This window comes from Vanacampus margaritifer, chromosome 3 (assembly GCF_051991255.1).
Source record: "Vanacampus margaritifer isolate UIUO_Vmar chromosome 3, RoL_Vmar_1.0, whole genome shotgun sequence".
Lineage (NCBI taxonomy): Eukaryota > Metazoa > Chordata > Actinopteri > Syngnathiformes > Syngnathidae > Vanacampus > Vanacampus margaritifer.
Window position 1 is genome coordinate 22,919,180 of NC_135434.1, and position 25,547 is coordinate 22,944,726.

The following is a 25,547-nucleotide window of genomic DNA, read 5'->3' on the forward strand; positions in this document are numbered from 1 at the left end:
CTTTAAAAAAAATGGCATGAAATTTCCCTCTTTCCATCCAAACTTCAGCTACCCCATCATTAGCCGCCACTGTTGAGTACAGATACCTTAAAATAAGGCCCGATATCACAGTTATTGGCACTGACCTGGCCATCCCCATTAATATTTAATGTTCCACTGGCCATTATAGTTCCTGTACCCAACAAAGTAAAACATTTATCCCATAGAAATAGAAAATATATTTACTGTAATTTAAACAAACGTAAGTCTACTAATATATAGCTCAGATTTGACATAAATATGCACTCATTTGTGAAAAGGAAACTATACTTTCCTCAAAATGGGGGTGGGGGGCTTAGTGGTCCATAATTTGTCAAAACCCTTCACTGGTTTTTGCCCAATCCAATTTATTTTATTTAAGAAGAAAGACATTTGAAAGTCATTACAATCCATTTACATTAAATTCCTGATGCATCAACTAAGTATCATTGTCAATTTTATTGGCTATTCTTTCAATATTTCTTGCAGTATCGCATCACATTAGATCATGGTAAATTGAAATTCCATTGCATGTGATGGATGGCTTCACTAACAGCCCAACTAAGTAAAGAATTGTAGACAGACAACTACAGGAAAACATGGAAGATGCAAACTTTATTTAAAATACTTTTGGCACCGAACTAGTCCACAGACCCCGGTTCCTGGGGAGGGGTGGAGAGGAAGGTAAGTCATATACCACAAACTATGGCATTGGTACATTAATGTTACCTGTTTTTTTTCATGGTCTGCTACTGAAGTTTCTGCAGTATGAGCCACTGCAGTTTTGCCATCTAGGTCAGTCATACTCGTTTCCTTCACCGCTTCTGGAGTTGCCCTGCAAATTAGATTTACAACATGCAGATTGTATGTTTATATTTGTCAATGATTAAGCATGGGGAATTGTTAAATTTAGGAGTGGGGGAATAAACCTTGAGCCGGTGCTTCTTTTCCAAATCATGACAATGACAACAACAATGATAATCACTGCACTGAGGCCAGCTGCTCCAAACACAATGGGAAGCAGCATGGATTTGTCCTGACATGAATCACCACTGTAGCCCAGTGAACACACACAAGTTGTTTCTTCACTGATCTCAACACAGCGTCCATTTCCACTGCAGCGCATCTGGCTGCACATTTGAGCATTCAAATTTAAACGCTGTTTGCTGCCATTTGTGGTAGCGCTAACAGAGACGGGATGAGTTGCTGGCACAGTCGGGGAAATTGGAGATTTGGTGATAGCAGGTAACTTGACCCCAGACCTGGGTTTTAAAATGACACCTGCAGGGACAAAATTTAACAGTGTTGCATATACATCAGCACCGTTGTATTGTCATCCAATGTTAACATTTTCGGTTTAAAAATCAAAACTCACAATTTTCATCCGAATGGTCAACGCAGTCTACATGTCCATCACAGAACTTCTCCTCAGACTGGCAAGAAAGTTGATCCAGACATGACTTACTGCCAGCTGGGCAGCGCTGCTCTGGGGAACAGTGGGTGGCATTCACATTGGCATGGTCATGGGCACACTTGCATGTTCGACCATTTGGGGTGGCCAAGCACAGGTGCTGGCAGTTGCCATTCTTCTCTTTACACTGGTTAGTGCCTGTCATATTTGGGACACCTTTAAATTCCATCTTACTCACACATTCAACTCAATTGTTTTAAGTTTTACATACCAGCCTCACTAGATTTGCCAATAGCCTTCATGTTAATCACTTCTGTGCCAACCTCAAACCACAACTTGTTCTGTTGCTGGTCATCGGTGTACCAGAGTCTGGTCTTATCTATATGAGAGAAAGGAAAATGAAAGCTGCAGTTGTTTGCTTTGATACTGGTAAAAATTGATAGCAGGTATGTTGACATTTAAAAGTCATTACCACTGACAGTCATCCAGATCAGTGTCTGTTCACTGAGCGCTACTGCAGCTAAGCCATCAGCTACCTTTAATTCTTTGTATCCAGAGCCATCTAGATGAATAGATCCAATCACATATAGACCTACAAAAAGAGCCATTAGGTTTTTGATCATATCTTAAAAATGGAACAAATCTGTCATCTCTGCACAAAGAGAGGCAATCCTTACTAGTGTCAGCCCAGAGAATAGTTTCCCCGTCAGCGGAGAAGACCAGAGAGTTTGGTTGGACGCCATTCTTCCACACTACTATTCTCTCAGCACCATCCATGTTGGCACACTCTATAGTAGCTACTGGGCTTGTGTCCTGCAGACGATTTGTGAAACAGACTCTGCCCCCTGGTGGGTGGAGAGCAATGGATTCCACCCCACTAATATCATCCTTTATCAAAACTGTAGTGTATACGCCACTGTAGGAGGTCACATGCAAACGTGGTTGCTTGCTGCTGCTCCAGTAGATATTGAAGGTTACCCAGTCCAAGGCCATAGCAGTGATTGTGTCGCCAAGGAGCTTAAGAAGTTGGCCTTTTGGGACCAAATTTAAGTCCTTGAGTTTGAAGGAGCTGAGGGAAGTTGTGCCGTCATCAGCCAAAAGGAGAACGTGGTCATGTAGGCTGTAGTCCATTATTGCCGCTTCATTGACATTTGGTATCTGCAAAGCTGTATGTTCAGGCCAGCCCTTCAGCTCTGCTGAAGCGTGTCGGGCCTGTAGGTAAATCTGTATAACACATTAACATGTCCACACTTGCGTTCAATAAATTACAGTACATAAACATTGCAAAACCTTTCATGGTGTTAACCAGTAAGTAGGAACAGATGCACACAAAAAAATGCAGACCTTTGTGACAGTGGAGGGAGATAGCATCAACAGGAAGGCTGTATCAACGAAGTTGGTGCAAGTCAGGCCATCGTCAGCAAGAAGAAGATCAGAGGGACACTTGCATACAGCTTTGAGCCCAGGGGCCAAAACGCACATGTGAGAACAGTCCATCTTGCAGGGATTTTTGTAGCTTTGCTGTAATATCTGGTGCACAATCTAAAGATCAGGAATTGCAATTTAGAAGGATTGAATACTTAAATTTAAGGCATACTTGACTCATTAAACGTATTTTGTCCAGAATGGAATTGATAACTACATTATTTTTTTTATACAATTAATACCTTAAAAAATTGTTTCCACTTGCCGTTAACTGAAGATGGCATCACCTGTGCTGAGGAAGTAGGTAACTACCAATCATGGCTCACCCGTTTTCTGGGTTTGGTCAGCAAACGGAGTTATGATTGGTCGTCGTCACAGGTGATGTCATCTTCAGTCGACAGCAAGTGGAAAAAAATAGTTTTTAAAGGTATTATTTTTACATGAAAAATAACAGTCATCAAATTCATTCTGGCCAAAATATTAACCTTTTACTGCTGAAAATGGCTCAATGAGTCAAGTATCCCTTTAAATAGTTTAGTTGACAATCTACTCAGGATGATTATAAGTTATACAGTGTGACAATACAGCACGCTCCGATACAATTCTTTGTCAATTTCCATCCAATGGTATACATTGTCAACTTGCCTTTACACCAAAAGGTTGTCTTGGTCTCTTCAAGAGAACTTGAACATTTTTCCCAGTAATTTTATGGGCAGTCTGCACTACTCTTTTCTTGGTATCAGACCAGTAGAGCATGTCATTGAACACAGCCAGGGAGAAAGGATTGGCCGTTTCTTTCATCTGTAGGATCTGAAATTTAAAAATAAAAGTACATATTTTGGGGTATTTAACTAAGAATGTTGCATATGAGCACTGCGTGATTAGCCCTTTTTAAAGCAAGTCTGGAATATTTTACGGCAAACATTTTACCTGAATGTCATCTCCGTCGAGCGTTGCAGACCCTATTGCCTTTAGCCTCTCATCTGTCCAGTAGACTCTGTCAGTAAGCGTGTCTACTGCCACGCCACCTGGCCATCCTAAACTGGAGTTAACTACTGCCCGCCTCTCTGAGCCATCCATTCCAGCCCTTTCAATCTTGACTATGTTACCAATTTCAGTCCAGAACATCAGCCTGATATCAATGGTGGAGGGGAGAAACAAGTAATTATTATGAAAACTGAGGGCTTCTCACATTGAAATAATTACCCCTTTTTTGGTAATAGTGCAAGGGAGCGAGGCTGATCCAGATCTTCATCCAGGATAACACTGTATGGTGAATCGCCAACAGACAGTGACAGTTTAATGGCGACAATTTGACTGTTCACACCATCAATCCAGTACAAATTTCTCCCAAGCCAGTCCACAGCTAAATAATCAGCTCTCACACCTGTGAAAATAAAAAGCGGGGCTCTCATCAGTTGCAGGTTCAACCAAGTCCAGGGGTCACCAACTTTTTTTAAGATGAGAACTACTTCTGGGGTATTGATTAACTCATTCACTTAATTTTTTAACCTAATTCTGGTTACTTAATTCTGCCCGTTAGCGAGAGCCACCACATCGTGATAACTTATGTTGATGTTTCTGCATTTGGCAATTTATTATTATATTATTAGTATGGGATTTTTTAAATAGGTTTTAGGTGAACTAATGAATACACACACACACAAAAAATAAAAAGAGAAGAAGAAAGAAAAAAAAACTCATTCACTGCCATAGACGTCAGATTTTTTTTTACTGGGCTGAAAGTGAATGAAGAGCTACTAAGTTTGAAACACACTTCTGAAGTAAATTTGCTCAAATTATGACATTTTTATTAATGCTAGTCATTTACATGACATTATGTGAATGATTAACAATTAAGAAAAAGGTATTTATACAACATTATTTCTATAAATCTGCCAATCTTTACATCTTCAAACTTTCATTTCTACAAAACCCCTCGGAAATCATAATGTTTCATCAAGTAATTTTTTTAAAACAGGCCTGCGGGCTAGTCATGTCACATGGTCCTTGGGGCCCGTAGTAGGCACCACGTTGGTGACCCTTGCTCTAGTCCTTGAATAGCTCATAAAATTTGAACTACTATACCTCTTATTAGAGTTCCTGTGATCTTTTGCTCCAGAGACGACCACCTGATGCTGTCAGTGTCGAGACTGACCCAAAATACCATCCTTTCATGCCAGTCATAGTCCAGAGATAAAATTGCCTTCTTTGCAGAGGACGACAATACATCCAAGCTGCCACTGCGCAAGCCAAAGAGGAAGAGATCCGTTTGGACCGACGATAACAGTAAAGGTTCACCTGTAGGAAAACATTTCATTGAAGAAACAAATTAGAGCTGTCAAACGATTATTATTTTTTTTTATCACGTCAGAGAATTTTGATTAATCAATTAAAAATCAAAAAATTTTGCCCACCAAATTTGAAGAGCACCTCTTATATCAATTCTTTTGACAATGTTATGAGGCTGTCTTATTTTTTTTGATCCACTGCACACTTATCTTCCTCTTTTTTCTAATCCATTACTAAAAATAAAATAAAAATACCCCAGTAGTTTGACATGAGCAAATATTCTGATTGTCATACGCAAATAATTATTAAATGTTTTGCTTTAATGCATGTAGTTATGTTTATTGCTCAAATAACCTGTGCTACATTTAATGTAACCATCCACTGTCAAGATAAAGGATAATCTGCGGACAAAATTAATAGTGCGATTAATGCGATAATTTTTTTGTGATTAATCAACGAGTTAACACAAATTCACTTTAAATCTCCCTTATATGTAGAAATTAGTTGCGCATTAGGCCAACAAATGCATATTGTAAGCATTAACTACTGTAATTATCTTGTTAGCGTGGTTTACTACATCAATTGGAGTGTCAGAAGGCAAGATCTCATGTCTAAGCTAACTTGGGGTAAAATGCAAGGTACGACCTGAACTGAAAAATTGGCAACTTGAAGCCTTACATTAACATTGCATACACTAGTTTCAACTGTGAGGGGAAGTTGAGAAGTGTGCAAACTACTCAGAAATGACAAGACCATTTTAAACAGACATTTCTTTACAGGAACTATTAAAGCTCTTAGTTTACCCTTGATTTTGCAGTTGTGTCCATCGGCCTCCATTATGTAGCCTTTGTGACAGTCACACTTGTAGGAGCCCAGGGTATTTATACACAATTGACTGCATACAGCCGAGTGGTGGCCTTCACATTCGTCAACATCAGCACAGATTATTCCATTGTCAAGGCGTTTGTAGCCTAATTCACAGCGACAACGCTGCACAGAGTAAAATGTTTTAATAGTATAGTTTACTACAACTAGAGTTGTACTTGAGAAAATGTTACATTTTGTTATTTTTTGGTAATTGGGCAGGTCTTGCTTCAAGCAGGCTTTTTGTTTTCCTTACCGGACCCTGTGGTGTGCTGAAACATCCCTGGGAGCAGTGGCTTATATCCGATTCTGCACAGTTTATATGACAGCTCCCATCCTCATCTGAACCATCCGCACAATTTCTAATTCCATCGCACACCAGAGACGGATCCACACACTCCAGACTGCCACATTGGAACTGGTGAGGAAGACATGCAACCAACCCACCTAGGAAAATGCCACAAGATATTCAATAGATTATTTCAGGTCACATTTTACACCAAGGGATAAAAATAAAACCAAATCCAGACTCTAGTTAATTACTCACACTCAGTTTCATCACTTCCATCATGGCAGTCCTTTGTGCCATCACACCTCCAGGTCACAGGGATACACATAGTCTTTGATTTGCATGACCACTGATAATCACCACAGCTCAGTGGAGCCACGTCAGGACAATCCTGCAGTATAAACTCATTAAAATTAGTGATAGAAACCAGGCAACCGGAGTCATGCTTTCAATTTATCACCACAAATGCACACTAGACCTTTTCATCTGTGCCATCTTTGCAGTCCTGTTCTCCATCGCAGAGCCACTCCTGAACCAGGCATTCCTTGCTCTGAGGACAACGTTGCTTGGTTATGCAGACCGGTGCTTTGATGCATCTTTCTTCATCTGAATGATCCCAACAGTCTGGGTGGCCATCACAATGCATTGTAGCTGATACGCACTGACCACTGGTACATCTAAACTCACTGGCACTGCAGTCCTTAACTACAGAAAACAGTTCAAAGAAATCACGTTTCTCATACAAGTTCAGCTTAATTAAATTGTGTTTTCTGATTTTTCTCCAACGTACCACAGTTGGTCTCATCGGTGCCATCCAAACAGTCACTCTCCCCATCACAAAGGAAACTTTCAGGAATGCAGAGGCTCCCGCCATCACAGTGATGAGCGCAGCCCTCCATGTATTTGGTACATTTCAGTTCATCAGAGCGGTCCTGACAGTGAGGCACACCATCACACACTTGATTCTTTGCTATGCATTTTTTACCATGGGCACACTGGAACTGGTCTGCAGAGGATAGCAGTCAGTCAGAATTCGGAGGAATTGAAATTCTAATCAGAATGCAAATTATTTTCTTCATCTTTCCTTAATCACACACACAGCCATGTAATGTTAATTTCGTCAATGAAAACTAATAAATAATTTTGTCAACACACATTTTTCACCGGACTAACACTAGATTAAACTAAAATCCTCAATAATAATAAACAATAACTGTGACTAAATCAGTATGCATTTTCGTCTACTTCACTTAATAAAAACTGGACATTTTATCTCATGAACAAAAATTTGATAAAAAATATTAGATTTTTGTAAAATCTTGTCTCTGACACACCCCCTTTCAAATCTGCAGCTAGGGAGTGAAACATTCACAAATAGGAGGCAGATTTGCAGTGAATGGTTAAAAATAAAGTAAATTAGAGTTATAATGTAACATTAATCCAACGGCTATAACGTTCCGACAATAATGTTAATCAGATTGCTAACGAATGGTGGTCAATTTACTAGCTCATAGCATTGAGCCACAGTAGCCACTTGTTTTTGATCAAAAAGTTGAGAACATTTTAAATGAAATAGTTTTAGATCTGACATGTTCAACATTATCTACTGACAAAAAAATATACAGTGGTAAAATGATTGTCCTGACTAAAACGTTGACAGTTTTTGTTGACTAAAACAAATGTATGTTTTCTTGAACTAAAATAAAGACTAAAATGCTAGATTTATAGTCTACTAAAAATTGATTAAATAAAAACGGGATGAGGTTGACTATGTTAGAAACTAACAAGCGATGATCTATACCGTACTAAAACTAAGACTAAAAATGGCTGATAAAATTAACACTACAGCCATGGAGAAAGGATGCGCAGACAAGTTCACACGCATCTCGGGTGTACCACAAGTCACTATACAGTGTCCACCCTCTTTGAGGTATTAGGTAAAAAGGAAAGACACTGAATTACCCTCTTGACAAGCAGATTCGCATTCCTCTTCATCTGAGCCATCACTGCAGTCATCTTCTCCATCACAGACATGGCTGAAGAGGACACAGTTGCTGTTGTCTTTACAGGGTTTGGAACCCAGAGAGCACTTGATAGGTTTAGACACAAACTTGACTGGATGTTTGGTGGTGGTTGAATCCTCTAATTTATGACATTGACAAACATATGGCTTTAGCGTCAGTCAAGCATGTGACATGGAAATGATTCCAGACATCGTTGTTCTGTTAAAACTTACCGCAATTTTCCTCATCTGTTCCATCTAAACAGTCCCTTTCTGTATCACATACCAAGGTTGCGGGTAAGCATTGATTGTTATTGTCACAGATGTGATCACATCCCTCTTGTTTTGAACAATGCAATTCATCCGACCGGTCCTGACACTGAGGTACACCATCACACACTTCGTCCTTGTCAATGCACTTCTTCCCATGGGCACACTGAAATTGGTCTGAAGTCGAACACAACACCTCAAATGTCACCCAATACTCCTTTAAATGCAGTTTACGTACATTTGTGTAGTTTTGCCTATTATTTGGCAACAATTTGATAAATAAACACCACATTCATGCTTATGACAGAAGTATCTAAAAACAAACCAGTTTAGAAAATATACCAATATTGAAATATGGTACAGTACCATTATTACAAGCTAGTTCACAATCCTCTTCATCAGATTCATCTTCACAGTCAGGCTCCCCATCGCATATATGTCTATGGAGCACACACTCCAAACCATTCTTGCACTGAATGGAGCCTAGACTGCACTTTACAGGACTGCTTTCAGCTGTAAGAACCAACAAGAAGTTCAAAATGTCCAAACTGTTTAGCTTCAGAATTAAAATAACAATTTAGTACATTCGGATTCAGAAATGCATTTTTACATTAAAATGATAATGTAAAACTATTTGATAGACGCCAAATATTCTTCGCCATGTCTCACCTTCTTGCAGGGGGGCTGTCAACTGCAACAAAACTGCAAAAATACATAAATATACGGCCATCACAACATTTAAAAAAAAGCGGACCAAAAAGCGCTGCACACAACACAGAAGCGTTTTATATTCGTCCAGGTGTTTTCAATACATCCTAATTGACCACGTGAGTGATAGGTGGAGCTAATGAAGCGTTTATAACCGAGCGCTTGATTATGAAAAACATAGGAGACATACGATACTATCAACGTGTGGCCTACATTATCATTTACAATTAATGTCAATTTCAAACTAAATAGCTTGTCTGATACACACAGTCGTGGTTTTGTCATTATTGATCAGAAACTACTAAATAATTGGTCTAGTCCTGTTGACTATTGCTCTTAAACAGCTTGGACTTCTATCACCTAAACGCCCCGTTCTAAACTTATTTTGGCCCATTCTAAACATACTGTATTATACTTTTAAAAGGAAAAAGAAACGTCATCCTGCAATCGTCCAATCACGTAACTAGTGGCTGTTATGCGTTCTTGTGTACCAATCAAGTATGTTGTCTTCTTCCGGTCTACCTAACATTGCTAACTCGCTCCAGTAGCACTGGTAGCAACTTGGGGAAAGCCTTCAAGCTTTGTCGAATTCGGCAGCGGTGTCATATTCCCCAGGCATTTTATTCAATCGAGTTGTTTATTGGACCGTCTGCCGTTTTACTACTGCTCCGGGACGTTGGAGTTACACAATTGGTGAGTACTGCAACGCTTTAGCTGTTATGTCGACTTTAAAGAATGATGTTTTGTGCGGGGGGGCTGTAGCTCCGCTAGCCAGCAGGATCCAAAGCCTCGTTTGCAATAGTTCGTTCTTGTTGCTAATCCATTTTAGAACCGTTTCTCCATTTCAACAAAAGCAATCAATATTTAATGACTAGTCAGATTTATTTATTTATTTATTTTACTTTATCGTTCAACCAATTAAACGACATTGCATATTAACAAATGCCTTTCAATTAAAATTAGTTCATAAACTGACTTTGGGTACTACAAGCGAAAAACTGGACTGTTGCGCATAGTTTTTTTTCGCGGATGACAACAAAAGGATTTTTGATAACAAGCTGGCAGCTAGCCTACAGTTATGCTAACATTAGCTCACCTAGCTATATGCAAGTCGCCTATCAAAATGCTTCACTAACGGCTTTTGCTAAGCCTACGGGGGTTGTTTTACGTTTCCCCCCCTTGCACAAATGTTGTTGTAATATATAACATATTGCAGTTGGTACCAAGCGTCGATCTTAATGTTTTGCCTGGAGTTAAGCAGGCCCCCCTGCAGGTAGCTAGCTGTCGGCCTATAGTTGGTGTTAGCACTGGAGGTGGTCGCTGTCACAAATTAAACTCGTTGTAAATGTTTTATTTAATGCTCTCGCCTGCTTCGTGAATTAACCGAGTAGTTTCTCAAACCTAAGCGTATGCTCTCTAGTTATCGACACGTTTTTTACTTTATAAATATTTACTTAAACTATAGTATGCCTCTGTGTGTTCTCTTTCCTGATAGATCTGGCTTCATCTCGTGACGTCTTGATCTAAGAGGGGGCTCCATCGAGCAGGGGCCCAAAGTGTAGCAATAGGTTCCTCGTTTTGTTTACAGAGTCCTCTGGAGACTCCTGGGTTGTCCAGCCAAGATGTCCTCCATCTTGCCATTTACTCCTCCTGTGGTGAAGAGACTTTTGGGCTGGAAGAAGTCAACCAACGGACCAGGCGGAGCGGGTGGGGGAGAACAGAATGGCCAGGAGGAGAAATGGTGCGAGAAGGCTGTAAAGAGTTTAGTGAAGAAGCTCAAGAAGACAGGGCAGCTGGATGAGCTGGAGAAAGCGATCACCACGCAAAACTGCAACACAAAGTGTGTCACCATCCCCAGGTATAGTTAATGTCAAGCGTATGATAATTTTCTGCCATCATTAAAAATATGTCAAGATAATGGGAAATGTAGAACACTTTTGTTCAGTAATGTTCCTTGTATCGACTTGTAACCTTGATGACCAGACTCATGTTCAGTGGGAACACTGATAGTCTGACACAGACCGTTTGAAATGTTTGTATGTCTCGAGATAACGCCGTAGTTATCGCCTGAGAATTGTTCGAGACCTCACTGAGTGAATTTCTGTTGTGGTTTAGACTGCGTGCTTACTACAAACAACCACAGAATACTAGATTAAATCATTGTCCCAAGTCATAGATATGACAGTAGTTCTCTAAGGTTTTGTTGCAAGTCTTTTTTTTTGTCATGCACATTTAATTGTAAACAGCTTTACTAAGTCTGATGGATTTGACTCTGACTGCATTTCTTTATGCGCTGTAAAAAGTTCAAGTCTCATTGGTATAGTGCATACCACCACCTGCACTCCGCATTCCAGTAGCTATATTAACCTCTTCGTTCCCAAAGTCCGCACGGCCTTTGGTCACTCTTTTTAAATTTCTCCCCCAAGCAACTAAAATGCTCTGCAACAAATAATAAAAGTCGCCTCATTAGCCGGGTTTACATCCGGACTTTCTTGTCATTCTCATTGAAATTCATTCTGACTATCTTTACATGTGATGTGATGTGATCTAATCAATATTGTGTGTGTGAACGTGCCACTGCGTTTGTGTGACACATAAACCTATGTAAAGTCTACCATTCAGTCTACTATTTAGCAAAGTAGTTGTTTTTACACTTTTATTAAAGCAATGGTTTGATTACAAACAAGCTACAAGGAGTTAAAAACTGACTGAATAATAATGAAATTGAATTCTTATTTAGCCTGTTTATCCTGATTGAGGTGTTTTTATGGAACATTTTGATTCGTTTTGGGCATTCAGTTTACAAGGCTGCATGTAAACCCAGCAAATAATCCCAATATCGTTTAATTTAGTGCATGTGTTGTTCACTCACCTGTTTTAGCCTATTATGAAGCTTTTTTTCATCGTGTGCTATGATGTATTGTGTTTTTAACTATTGGTGTATCACATTGGACAGTATTTGTACTTGCTTTTGTTTTTGCTCTGCTTGTAGCCAGGTCAGCATTGCAAATGAGTATCAGTTCTCAATTGCCTATCCTGGATACATAAGGGTTAAATAAATAGATTTATTTAAAAGAAAAAATCAAGTTAATCATCTGCTTTTTCCTTTTTTTTTATGCAACAGCAATTGCTCAGAAATATGGGGACTGAGTACACCAAATATGATAGAACAGTGGGATACATCAGGCCTTTACAGCTATTCTGACCAAACAAGGTGAACACTCAATGACCGATATTGTATGCATCTTTGCCATGTGATAATTATTACAATAAGTGATAGACAAAGCAAACACTTTAATTTTAATTATCACCACACAATCTGATCTCTTATTTCACCGTCTTTTGCCATCCGTTTAGATCCCTTGATGGCCGCTTGCAGGTCTCCCACAGAAAGGGGCTTCCCCATGTTATCTATTGCCGTTTGTGGCGGTGGCCAGACCTTCACAGCCACCATGAACTGCGTGCAGTCGAGGCCTGCGAGTATGCCTTTCACCTGAAGAAAGATGAGGTCTGCATTAACCCCTACCATTATCAGAGGGTCGAGACCCCAGGTAAGATGGCTTTCTGTTACTCATTGGTATCACTTAAAACGTACACAAAACATCTTGTTCATGCATTTCCCCGTGAAAGTGTTTTCTTAATTTGTGGATTTAAATTTTCTTCTGCAAAGCTTGCTAATGAGCTGATCGTTAGATTCAACTGCGCTGAAGGAGGGAGACATGGAAAACAGGCTGGATAGTGGCTCTCGAGGACCAAATTCGGCCACCCTTGTGTTAGGCAGTCAGCACATTTGTAGTTTTTTTTTATGGCAGGATTCCTGCCACCATCCTCAAAGTTGCACAGTGCCAGTAAAAGCGGTACAGACCCCCTCAGGCCATGACAAAGGTAGCATTCAACTAGTCGATGTTTCATCAGAAGCGTTATGAAAGTATTTTGTTAAGTTTGAACAGTTCCTCTGCTTTTGAGTTTTTAACTTTAACCATTTGGCTTTGATTTTACTGTGTGGCATTCTGCCCTTTCAGGTGACTGAACAAGGTCGTAGTGTAGCTGTAACTTCACGTGCTCCTTTCACACTTTGCATATGAGTTGCACCATGATCTTTGTCATCTGGCGTGATGCCTAAACAGTTCTATATTATGGATGATTAATTTCTCTTTGAAACAAACTCACTTTCAGCCTCCTCCGCCATATGTCTCACGCTTGCTTGGGGAAAACATGGGCTGGGTCGGGGGCGAACTGTGAGCTAAAGTTGATCACGCTGATTGGTCGTCATTTAGGTCACGTCACTCCCAAAACAGTGGCAGCAAATGCATGGCTGTCATTCAGTCAGTGGTAGAAATTGAGCTGGCGGTCAACTCGGGGTTTCCCCCAATGTTTTGCGGCCCACGAGAGTGAAATTTCTTTAAAATCGTGTTATGAAAGGCAGTAAATTTTAAGATGATTGAAGCCAAAACTAACAGAGCTCTTGTTAACATTACTATTTCCCCACAGTTTTGCCTCCAGTTCTTGTGCCAAGACACTCTGAAATTCTGACGGAGCTGCCGCCTCTGGATGACTACACTCATTCCATACCTGAGAACACAAACTTTCCTGCAGGAATTGATCCTCCAAATAACTATATACCAGGTGAGGTTACAGTAGCATTTGTATTTAAAAATAAATGAAAAATAAACACCCGACATGCCCCTTTTTATGGAACCAAATAGAAGTTGCACAGATTTTTGGAGAATACAAATGCCAGCTTTCAATTCAAATGAAGTACCTTTTATCTAATTAAAGTATTTCTAACTTGCTTTTCAATACACATTTAGACTTGGTCCTTGTGAAGTCACTCTAAATGCCATTTCATTGTTTTGTTATCCCATCAATTGAACAGAAACTCCTCCACCTGGCTACATCAGTGAGGATGGGGAGGCCAGTGATCAACAGATGAATCAAAGCATGGATACAGGTACCACAGACTCTGGTTAGCTGCACCCAGTTTTGGGCGTATGCGCCTCTTTTTTATGGCACTGTACATTAGTCATCTTGTGATTTTTAGATCATCTTCTTCTGGGATTAATTAACAACTTTAGCAGTTTCCTTTTTAAATCACCAATCTCACTACTGTTCTGTTGCTTGTGAGAAACCAAACTTTAGACTTCATGTCCTTTTGCCAGGTTCTCCAGCAGAGATGTCTCCCGGCGCCCTGTCACCTGTCAATCACAGCATGGGTAAGATAGCAATCCACCGTAAATGATAGATGTTATATTTAAACTGAACAATGTTATGAGGAGGATTTGACTCTCTTATCTCTCTATAGACCTGCAACCGGTGACTTACTCAGAACCGGCCTTCTGGTGCTCAATAGCCTACTATGAGCTGAACCAACGTGTCGGGGAGACGTTTCATGCCTCACAGCCCTCGTTGACTGTGGATGGATTTACGGACCCTTCCAACTCTGAGCGATTCTGCTTGGGTTTGCTGTCTAATGTCAACAGGAATGCCACTGTGGAGATGACACGGAGGCATATAGGTAAGACGCAGCTTCAGGCGTGGGAATCAATTATCTTCCAAACACTATTTCCACCTTGTTTGTAAAACTCTTTTACCAACTTGGATCACAATTTTGTATTTGAACCTTTTATAGTTTGAGAATTGCATTTTTGTTATTGTGAATATATAGGACGAGGAGTCAGACTCTACTACATTGGTGGGGAAGTGTTTGCTGAGTGTCTGAGCGATAGTGCCATCTTTGTCCAGAGTCCAAACTGCAATCAGCGGTATGGATGGCATCCAGCAACAGTGTGTAAAATTCCGCCAGGTAATACGGCAAAGCTGTCTGTCATATTATCATTTGCAGGGTTTTGATGAAAGTTACCATTTAATTCATAGTGGTCGACTGCTTGTATTGTATTTACACCTATTGAAAAAGAGTTAACTGGTAAATGCATACACAAATATCACCAATAAAATACAATATGAGAACACTCGCAAGGAGCTTTGTAGGACATAGCTCACACCCGGACACTCACATTAGCCAACCAAGTAAGATGACCGCCTTAACGTCCTGTTGTCACTCACTAGGCCCCTTAACAGCACACATCCAACACAGGAATACCATAATGTCTCGAGCATGAGATACTTGTCATGCATTATTATTATTTATATATTTTTGCAACAACAACAAAAATCATACAAAATCGATGGGGTGGGGGGGGGTTATTTTTGAAGGTGTATTTTATGTTTAGGATTAGGAAAAAAGTGAAAATTCATCACATGATATAGATGGTTACTTGCTACCTAGGAGTTGTGGAAAAAGGTGTAGTTTGATTCCAATATGATATTTAATGTCTAATGTTTCAAACAATGAGCTGTTTTTTACATAATTCACTCACGGACTAAGGCTCCCTTAGTATGCGCCACACACACTGGACTTCACAGGTTACAGTAATTCCTTTATTATCCGGTTTGAGTGAACGCTGGCGCAACTGGCTGCCGCTGGTCACCGGTATTTTGAGCATTTTAACCATTTATATTTTATTACTTTTAAACTCTTTTTTTTGTTGTTGTTATTCCCTTTTTGTTCCTGACACCTCCTTAGTTGCACGATAGCTTGTGTGAGTCAACAGTGGACTCACCTTGCTGTCCGGTTTGATTCCCCACCGACACTACCTTAGTCGACATCCATAATGTGGTTTGGCAGAACATACATCCGGGCTGTCTGTGCCTCCTTCTCACCGCCCGTCCACCTGCCAGTTTCGGGCTCCCTCCAGTACTCGGCCGCTGACCTACGCCGACGCCTCTCCACCTCCACCCGGACATCATCTAACAACCCCGCCGCAGATATATCTACCGCGGGTACCGCCGGTTCTTCCACCATAATGAATCAACGCCTATACAGTCTATCTGGTCCCATGCTCGCCGTCGCCCCGTTCCACCTGCCGAGCTTTTAACCACAGCGTATTAGCTAGCCTAGCTCGGCTGGTTAATACCCCTACTAGCGCCAACAACACCTTTCTCAACATTCGCTCACTGTCAAGTAAGGGGCATCTTATTCATGACCTCATTATTGACTTTAAGCTTGACTTTTTCTGCTTGACTGAGACCTGGCAACAGCCTAACAACTTTTCTCAGCTGATTGAATCCAATCCGCGCGGGTTTGTTTACATCTCTTGTCCCCGCAATTCCGGCCGGGGCGGAGGTCTCGTGATAATTCACCGCAAGACTTTCAAAGTTTCGCCGGTGCCTAGAACTTCGTCTCACACGTTTGAATCTGCAGTCTACAAACTGTCTGGTCCCACTCCAACCATCATTGCTACTGTTTACCGTCCTCCTAAACCCAATAGTGAATTTTTACATGACTTTGCTGCCTTTTTCACCAACCTATCCACTCTCTCTCCTGACATAATCCTGTTGGGCGATTTCAATATTCACATGGACAGTGCCAATCTACTGCTTACAAAAGACTTTACTTTCTGTCTTGACAGCTTTGGATGCAAGCAATTTGTCACTAATCCTACACATTCCAATGGCCATATTCTTGACTTAATCTGCTGCTCTGGCGTCACCCCCTCTGAATTTGCAACCGATGAACTTGCCATAACTGACCACTTTCTCCTCATTTACCATTCAACTTACTCTGTCCATCGCCAAAACTCAACGTATAATCTCATTTCGTACTATAAAGAATTTAAATACTGACAATTTTACTGCAATGATTGACTCCTCTCTCTCCAACATACACAGTTTCTCCAGGCCTGATGATCTGGTCACACATTACAATTCTGGACTTCATAACATCTTGAATACCCTTACTCCACTAAAAAAAAAACGGCCTGTTTCTTTCTCGCTCTCTGCTCTTTGGTTTACCCCCGATCTTTGTCTCCTGAAATCAAAAGCTCGACAACTGGAACGCCTCTACAGGAAAACCGGACTAACCATTCACAAAGAAATGTATGCTAATCAGATCTCATATTATAAGGTCTCCATTACCAATGCCAAAACTAACTATTATTCCAAGATAATCACTGACAATAATGGAAATGCTAAGTCCCTGTTTGCTGTTTTCAACAATATCACCCATAACCAGGACTCCCTTCCTCCTCACTTTTGCACACCGCCTTCTGCAACTCCGTCTTGTCATTTTTTTCATGATAAAATTAAGGACATTCATCACAACCATGAGCCATCAACCTACCTTTTCAGCTGACTTTCACACATTCATTTTCCTCCTTTCAGCTCTCTCAGAAATCACAGAATTCATTCAGAAATCCAAGCCATCCATCTCTCAACTGAACCCAGTCTCCACTCAACTTGTCAAAGCCTGCCTCCCCTCCCTTATCCCCCTTTATTTTTGCCATCTACTCCTCCCGCTCAACTGGAACTGTACCAAAATTATTCAAAACTGCTGGCGTTACTCCCATCTTAAAAAAAACGTCGCTTACCCCACCAACTTCAACAACTACCGTCCTATCTCCAACCTTCTCTTCATATAAAAAAATCTTGAAAAATCAGTTGCAGTTCAGCTCCTTTCCCACTTATCCTCCAATCATCTGTATGAACAGTTTCAGTCCGGTTTCCGCCGACTCCATAGCACCGAAACAGCCCTCTTCAAGATCCCCCCCCAACCCAAGTCAAAAGTCTGGGAGTCATCCTGCACAGCACGCTTTCTTTTCGATCGCACATCAATAACATTACCCGGTCTGCATACTTCCACCTACATAACATCAACTGTCTTTGCCCCTCTCTGACCCCCCCACACTGCCGCCATCCTGGTCCACAGTCTTGTCACCTCCCGTTTTGACTACTGCAATTCTCTCCTTTTGGCTTCCCTCACAAATACCTCCATAAACTCCAGTTGGTCCAGAATTCAACTGCCCGGATCATAACCCGAACTACCTCCACCCAACACGTCACCCCCATCCTCCACCAGTTACACTGGCTCCCGGTTCAGACTCGCATCCAATTCAAAATCCTCCTGTTGGCATTCAAGGCCATCCACAACCTCACCTCCCCATATCTTTCCGATCTTCTGCAAGTACCCACTCCCAACTCACTGTACGGTGTCATTGAGTGCTAAGAAAGGCGCCTTTAAATATAATGCATTATTATTATTATTATTTATCCTCTGAGCCTCTCATAGTTTTGAGAAGTTTTTTTTTTTATTTAATTGGAACAGATTTAATGCCCTTTCCAGTGAGAATATATTTAACATACAAATAAATTGAGTTTACTTAGGGATGCACAATAATGCCATTTTCAACCGATGCCGATAAACCGACAATTTAGAAAGTGCCGATGCCGATAATTGTTCGCAAAATTAACTTGAATACAAATATACTTTTGAATCCTACTAGTCTTAAAATAGAACGTATTTATAGGTTTTGGGGAGCAAATTGGTTATTTTTTCTACATCACTTTACCAACAGATTTGTTTTTAAATAAAGTACTATATTTATAGTAAATAATTATAGGGCAAGTTAGGTGAAATTGGATAATTTCGTGCAGCACACTTAATCTCACACTGCTCACAACTGCTGAATCACAGTGGTAGGAAGTCACTATTATAATAAGTAAATTTCTTGTCATCAATTACAAAAGAAAACTTTACTTTTTTTCCTCCATGTCAAATACCTGTTCATTAACCCTTCCCCTGTACCTCTTCTTTATCCCACTCAGGTTGTAATTTAAAAATCTTCAACAATCAGGAATTTGCAGCTCTGCTGGCCCAGTCCGTTAACCAGGGCTTTGAAGCGGTGTACCAACTCACTAGGATGTGCACCATCCGCATGAGCTTTGTCAAAGGCTGGGGAGCAGAGTACAGGTGATCACATCATTTCATACATCAACCACATTGAGTACATCGAGAGAATTGCAACTGTTTTTCCACCCACGTGTTAGAGCATATGTGGCCTCTATATTTATCTTACAATTGTCATGTGTCATCATTGGTAACCAGAGCCGCTATATTTTCTAGGGCTGGGTTTAAAATATCTATATCGAATCGATATTGCTTTTCATAGCCCAATATCGATTCATAAAACCATGTATCGATACTTTAAATACAGCTTTTTCCTGCAAATTAATGTGCCTGAGGCGAGCACGTACTAGTTCAAAACATCGTGTGAGCGTTGTTCAAATGTGCCCTTCTGTTATTCGGAGTACCCCAAAAGGAGCCCAGTGTTTACAAAGGAAGGAAACAGCTGCTCCAAGCTGCTGATTGCTATGTAACTTTAAAAATGGGCTGTGTTTTGATTCAAGCGGATCGCATCGCGGGTCTCCCCCTCCAAAAATGCACACATGCAAACACAGACTGTACAGATGCACTATCGAAAAGCTTTTCGTTTTGCAGTAGTTTTAAGTGTCTGACCTTAACTAAAATTCTGCGTCACATTGGAGCCAAAGTAAAATCCTGATTGTTTGCTGCTCTAAATAGTAAATAAGTCATACTACGCTATAACTTACAAGACTACATACTTTTTTTTCTACTTCCATTTGATGGTTGTCAAATACTTTTGGTTCATTAGCGCCTCCTTCTTTAGCATAGATACCTATAGCTATGAAGAAGGCCACTGGCAGTAATACATGACTTCTTCTTATCGCGGTTGGCAGGTGCTTTTGGTGCATTACTGCCACCTTATTAAACGTAGTGCATACATGTGGCAGTAATTAAACTGTACATTAAATGAAAGAAAAAGCGAAAGACTGAACACAAATTCCCCCCAAAACAAGTAAGGTAAGAAATTGGGCATAAAAACACAAAATGTGGATGCATAATTATGCACTATGCATGTGTCTTTGATGTCAATTTGTTTTTCTTTATTTATAAAACCACTGGAAGCTTAGCATAAAAACCGTCACAGGAATATGAATGTCGTGATTTGCCAGAGTGTTTTTGCCGCTTTATATACATAGCGCTGTATGCAACATTGGTACTTCTGAGAATTTCTTCCAAATAAAAGTAAAATTGGTACTGCATGAAATCCTTAACTGAATTGAAAAGCAATGTGAATCGTAAATCGAATGGGGCCCTTCTGAATCGAATCGATTTTGGAAATCTGAATCGATACCCAGCCCTAATATTTTCCATACTGAAGGTGTGTCCGTACAGTATTGCTAGTTTGCTATCACAAAAGAAATGGTCTCTTAAGCTGTACAATTTGAATGCAGGTCTCCATAGTGAACTGTAGTTCATTCTTGTTTTTGTTTTTATTCCCACAGAAGGCAGACTGTCACAAGCACTCCGTGCTGGATTGAATTGCATTTGAATGGTCCTCTACAGTGGCTAGACAAGGTGTTGACCCAGATGGGTTCCCCTTCTGCACGCTGTTCCAGTATGTCCTAAACAACAAAATGGAACTCCACACTCCTCAAAAGAAAACAATTAACAAGATCAAATCTAAAATTGAGTCCCTTCATGGAAATCCCAGCAGAATGTTTTTTGTTCATTACATAGTATTTGTGACTCTTCACCACAGATCTCAATACAAGACGCGCACACACACACACACACACACACACATTGCAAACATACAGACGTCAGTAAAAAAAAAAAAAAATTGGCACTTTGTTAGTCATGTTTGTCATGCACCTTGTTAAACTGCTTCTCCCCAAATCATGTATTAATATGAGATCTTTTTGAGGTACAAATGAAATGTAAAGTGTTCTTGTCCAGGAAGTAGGGAAAATACCAAAAATGTGGGAATATTTCACCATTGATGGCTTGTGTACTCAAAGATATTGCTCTGGACTTCCCTTTGAGTGTTGTTCTGAGCATATGTTTTCATTTCTCAAAGAAATATTGCCCATGTTTTGTCAGGGTTCAGGTATCTTAAGTGAAGGTGGCCGTGGAGTGTAACTTTTATAAAAAAAAAAAAAGATAATGAAATCAACCTCACTGTATGCTAGACTTGAATCCCCACCCCCCTTTTTTGCTTTTTTTGTTTTTTTAAACTCTTACTCTTGTGTCGTTATAAGACATACTACTTAACTGACAAATAGGAATGTTGGTTTGAAAATCCAAAAACCCTAAACAAACTGAAAGCTCAGTATGTTTGTTAATTTCTTTGTCATTATATGGCAGTATTTGTGTCCATGGCGAAGTTCACTTGCATCCCAACATACAGCCTGGTTTACAAATTAGGCTTTGAGGGATGCACTGGGCAGGGACCAGAGAGTATCAGCTATTAGCAAGAGCTTCTTTTGTCTTTATGACACAACACTCTCCGAGGAGAGGCATTTAATCGTCTCATCAGGATTAATTGAAGGTATCAATGAGTATTCATCATTGGTTTTAGCCTATATCCCAATTGTTTTGCTACTTTTTTGTATTCTCATGTATTTTTATATATAAATCTACTTAAAATGTTCTGTCATTCACACTTTCTATTAAAGTAATATTTTGAAAAATACAACTGTCAGCAAAATTGACCTGCGGGGCTTGGATCATTCCTTTATTTGGCTCAAAAGGTTCCGCTGGAATTAATTTCCATTTGCAGCTCATTATCTCAATAGGGGGGGGAAAAGTCATTGCAACTTGGCAATGACTCTTCACAAAGACCATGATGGTAGCCTTTTTTGTGCTTCATCGAGATTTAATGTCAGCTAGCTTTCAAAATGTTCTCAAAACATGGGAGATCACTTTTCTTTCTTCTCAAAGAAAAGTGCTACTGTGCCCCCTCACTGGGACCGTTGATGTTGTGTATTGTATTGTTCTGTCTATAAAATATAGTAATACAACACTTATTTGCTCTTCCCTTACTGTCAGTATGTTGCCGGTGCAATTTTAACATGCTCCCCTTCCCCTTGATGTAAATGTGTTCACCTTAAAGCACTAGCGATTGTACTTGAAGTGTACCTAGTGACATTTGGATTTGGGGAAATGAACCATGTGTTAAAAGGTCCAGTGTTACATCATTTTATCTTTGGCCTACAACATATGAATGTGAAAACATACCTTACAAAAACTGATGTGGATGGACGTCACGTACAAACGCATAATAGTAGTACAGTATGTGTGTATTTAACAGTTATGTTTTTGCAAAGCAGTCAATATAGTAGATGTTGCAATTTTACCAGTAGAGGGCGGAATTGTTAGATCAGGTTTTTCCCCTGACCATAAGCTTCTCAGGCGTGGGGCATATTATGCAGACTTAATAAAACACTAATAAAGATTTTTATTCTCATGACTCATATTTACTCATAGTTCTATGTTAGGGGTTTGTGGATGAACAATGTTGGAAAACATTTTAACTAGGTCCCTTGTTCGTGTTTTTAGCAACTGAATCCACCTAATATGAGCGGCGGTACATGATAAAACCGTCTTTATCACATAAAAGTCAAATAAATGTATATTGTATTTAATATATCACTTTGTTTTGTACACGCATCCAACGTGGTACCATTATTTTTGTAACGCAAACTACTACCAAAAATGTTTTCCCCTTCCAGGACACCATAGCTTACGTCAGAAGTAAATAGTTACTGCCAACTATCCATCCAAGTAATATGGCATTTACCCTTTACTCTCTCATCCAAGCAGCAATTCTCTGCGTGAATGCCGTGGCTGTACTGCATGAAGAACGGTTTTTGAGTCGAAGTAAGTTATGGTGACTCTACATCGCCTTTACGTATTGGAATGTTATGTTGTTGTCGATACAGTTAGCAACCTAGCTAACGTAAAGGAGCAATGCAGTTCGATCCAGCAGCTCAACCACGAGCCAAAGTTATTTTAAGTATAACGTTGTTAGTGAGGGGACAGTATAAAACGTTTAGCGTAATATATCAGAAAACTGCGATCAAAAAGAAGTATATGGACAACTTCCGCCCATTAAAGTGAAATATAACAAGCGCCCCAATATTTTGGGTTTCAATGACGTTGTGCATTTTCCTCGCCATATGGTCATTATAATAAAATTTTGTGTTAAACCAAAAGCATATATGGGCATCGCTACGTGTAGCCCATCAGCCTGTGCAAATATGAATGATTACCCCAATATTTTTGGGTTTTTGGACGAAGTGTTTTTCTTAAAAAAAACTTAACAGTGCTAAATTTGTAATCATTCTTCTCTAAAATGTATGTGGACATTTCTTCTTATGCATACTTCAACTGCTGCAAATATTAGAACGATCACCCCAATAATTAGGATTTTATGACGTTAAAAATGGATGTCGCTTAGTGGGGAAAAGGCTTATTATGGATGCACCAATCGCAATTTACTGGCCCACCGATCCTCCAACTTTAAAAAGTTTGACCTACTGATTGCGATTTTTTCTCTCTCCCCAAAACCAAAGGGCCTACACCTTCAATGTTTCGATCTTGTTTTGTTGTAAAACATCGAAAATGCCTGTTAAAAATATAAACTGCACATGGAGCAATTATTTCAAATAAAAATGCAATGGCTAGTAGGCTAATCATCTCACAGAAGAGAGGACAATGGCGAACTTTTTTCAGACCTCTGCAGAGAGAGATATAAGATCAGTGGACATGATAAGTTTATTTTAAGGCACGAGTCATTCTACCAGACGAGTGAGTGCCTGTTGATTCTACATGACTCCACAACTCCCCAAAATATATTTCTAAAGCTTAAAGGTTTTAATTTCATTGTTGTTAACATGATATAGGAATAAATACTTTTTTTTCTTTTTAGACTTACATTTTATTTTTAATCCCTTTCATGAGTGCATGGCCATTTTCAAGTCCGTATTGATCAACATAACGTTTGCATCCAAAATATCACCAAATACTTTTTTTAATCTAACCTTTATTATTTCCACAAGTACAAGTTTGTCACTGATTCCATTACATATTTATTAAAAATAAAAATGTTATTTTTAGTTTAAAAACAAACAAACAGATATATATATTATTTGTGTGCGTCCCTCAGTTTATCTTACCACCCCATCACACTTACAAGTTTCATCTTACTAGTTTTATAAATTACTGGCTGTTGTTTTAAGAGACATTTGAATCTCTGGAGCAGTCTGAAAGAAATAAGGCAAGTTCAGGGACATTCTTTTTTTGTTGTTGTTGTTGAAAGTATACTCTCTTAGGTCAGGAACTTGACCACATGGAGAACAATGGCCATTTTAGATTGAATTTTACCACCCCAACGTGACAGGGTGGTTCCTCTTCAACACACTCACAAAGTTATGTCCAAATTATGTAATATTGTAGTTTAGAAAACGTATTTACTCACATAGTGTACATATTGTCCGTCTCAGTGGTACAAAATGTTTATAAGGTCAAAGTCTAAATAAAAATATATATATTATGCCTGAGGTGAGAAAATGTTTTGTTTTTTTTTGATTAACATGTCTGTCATTTTGTGGATTTTGGGGAAAAAAGGAGTTTGCCCTTTGTTTGATTTTTATTTTTTACAAATTGCAAAGTGGAAATGGCACCTGTTTCAGAGAGTGACTCACATCGTCTGATTACAGATGATCCAAAATTAAGGAAATTGGGGCCGATACCGATCCCAGCCAATCGATCGGTGCATGTAAGATTAATGCTTATAGAATTCAAAACATTGGGGCGATGTTCTGATATATTCGGAGGTTGAAGTGGGCATAAGTAGGGCTTTCCATATTAATTTGGGTGATCTCAGTTTTCTGACTGTGGCTACAAGGAATACATATGTTTCAAATTTAGTCACAGAATCCTTCAGTGATCATTGTTAGAGAACATTTATGCTTGAATAACTTATCAGATACGAGAATTTTACTATCTGTGTGTGTAGTTGGATGGGGAGTGGACCAGGGCGTTGGAGGATTTGGTGATGAACCAGGCATCAAAGTTCAGATGATGACCCTGATTCGCTCTGTGCGTACTGTCATGAGAGGTGAGAGCCAACCACACATTGCTAAGATAACTTGTTCAAGGTTGAATATTAACATTCGAGTCATTGACAAATGTTTTTCAGTGCCTTTGATCGCAGTGAATTCCGTGTGTATCGTTTTGTTGCTGCTGTTTGGATGAAGAAAATGAACAAAGTGGAACGAAGCAGATGCCTCCATCTTCACAATCTCAGGAAGATGTGGATTTCGAAAATATTTAAGGTTGACAAAGTGGCAATAATCGCAAATTATTGAAAAAGGGGTCACCATAAGCCTTTTTCTGCAATGGTTAAACGCATAGCCGTTATCTTGTGATTTTCTCAGATAAACACAATAGGCCGAAAATGTTTGTGGAGACCAATTTATAAAGAGTGAATGTAAACTATATTGAAATGCGTTATATTGTTATAGAACTGCTTGATAATAAAGATGTGATGTGAATCCATCCGGAG

General features: G+C 39.6%; 3 protein-coding genes across 3 annotated transcripts; 2 read left to right on the forward strand and 1 right to left on the reverse strand.

Moving 5' to 3' along the window:
• Positions 1-616: 616 nt before the first annotated feature.
• Positions 617-9,408, reverse strand: lrp13 (low-density lipoprotein receptor related-protein 13). The gene is made up of 21 exons (XM_077560884.1): positions 9,241-9,408; positions 8,938-9,084; positions 8,536-8,748; positions 8,262-8,441; positions 7,090-7,305; positions 6,778-7,004; positions 6,558-6,690; positions 6,267-6,457; positions 5,950-6,136; positions 4,943-5,155; positions 4,061-4,241; positions 3,785-3,986; positions 3,500-3,664; positions 2,774-2,971; positions 2,107-2,653; positions 1,902-2,021; positions 1,701-1,808; positions 1,394-1,627; positions 948-1,299; positions 748-853; positions 617-680 (listed from the first exon to the last, which is right to left on the reverse strand). The coding sequence occupies exons 1-21, from the start codon at positions 9,299-9,301 to the stop codon at positions 660-662; spliced, it is 4,002 nt and encodes a 1,333-aa protein (XP_077417010.1). The 5' UTR covers positions 9,302-9,408; the 3' UTR covers positions 617-659.
• Positions 9,409-9,448: 40 nt separating this feature from the next.
• Positions 9,449-22,433, forward strand: LOC144048670 (mothers against decapentaplegic homolog 2). The gene is made up of 11 exons (XM_077560886.1): positions 9,449-9,972; positions 10,775-11,137; positions 12,404-12,493; positions 12,637-12,830; positions 13,771-13,905; positions 14,156-14,230; positions 14,439-14,492; positions 14,582-14,794; positions 14,945-15,082; positions 18,940-19,084; positions 20,482-22,433. The coding sequence occupies exons 2-11, from the start codon at positions 10,902-10,904 to the stop codon at positions 20,603-20,605; spliced, it is 1,404 nt and encodes a 467-aa protein (XP_077417012.1). The 5' UTR covers positions 9,449-9,972; positions 10,775-10,901; the 3' UTR covers positions 20,606-22,433.
• A 257-nt stretch (positions 22,434-22,690) lies between these two features.
• On the forward strand, positions 22,691-25,540 carry LOC144048674 (immediate early response 3-interacting protein 1). Its single transcript, XM_077560897.1, has 3 exons — positions 22,691-22,858; positions 24,999-25,100; positions 25,182-25,540. The coding sequence occupies exons 1-3, from the start codon at positions 22,768-22,770 to the stop codon at positions 25,235-25,237; spliced, it is 249 nt and encodes an 82-aa protein (XP_077417023.1). The 5' UTR covers positions 22,691-22,767; the 3' UTR covers positions 25,238-25,540.
• The last annotated feature ends 7 nt before the right edge of the window (positions 25,541-25,547 follow it).

Coding starts and splice junctions, on each gene's coding strand:
- LOC144048670 (XM_077560886.1), top strand. CDS start 10,902: ATGTCCTCCATCTTGCCATTTACTCCTCCTGTGGTGAAGAGACTTTTG. Junction 12,494..12,636: donor AGCTATTCTGACCAAACAAG/GTGAACACTCAA, acceptor CCATCCGTTTAG/ATCCCTTGATGGCCGCTTGC. Junction 14,231..14,438: donor GAATCAAAGCATGGATACAG/GTACCACAGACT, acceptor TCCTTTTGCCAG/GTTCTCCAGCAGAGATGTCT.
- lrp13 (XM_077560884.1), bottom strand. CDS start 9,301: ATGGCCGTATATTTATGTATTTTTGCAGTTTTGTTGCAGTTGACAGCC. Junction 8,442..8,535: donor AACAGATGAGGAAAATTGCG/GTAAGTTTTAAC, acceptor GTCATAAATTAG/AGGATTCAACCACCACCAAA. Junction 3,987..4,060: donor GCACTATTACCAAAAAAGGG/GTAATTATTTCA, acceptor CATTGATATCAG/GCTGATGTTCTGGACTGAAA.
- LOC144048674 (XM_077560897.1), top strand. CDS start 22,768: ATGGCATTTACCCTTTACTCTCTCATCCAAGCAGCAATTCTCTGCGTG. Junction 22,859..24,998: donor AGAACGGTTTTTGAGTCGAA/GTAAGTTATGGT, acceptor CTGTGTGTGTAG/TTGGATGGGGAGTGGACCAG. Junction 25,101..25,181: donor TGTGCGTACTGTCATGAGAG/GTGAGAGCCAAC, acceptor AATGTTTTTCAG/TGCCTTTGATCGCAGTGAAT.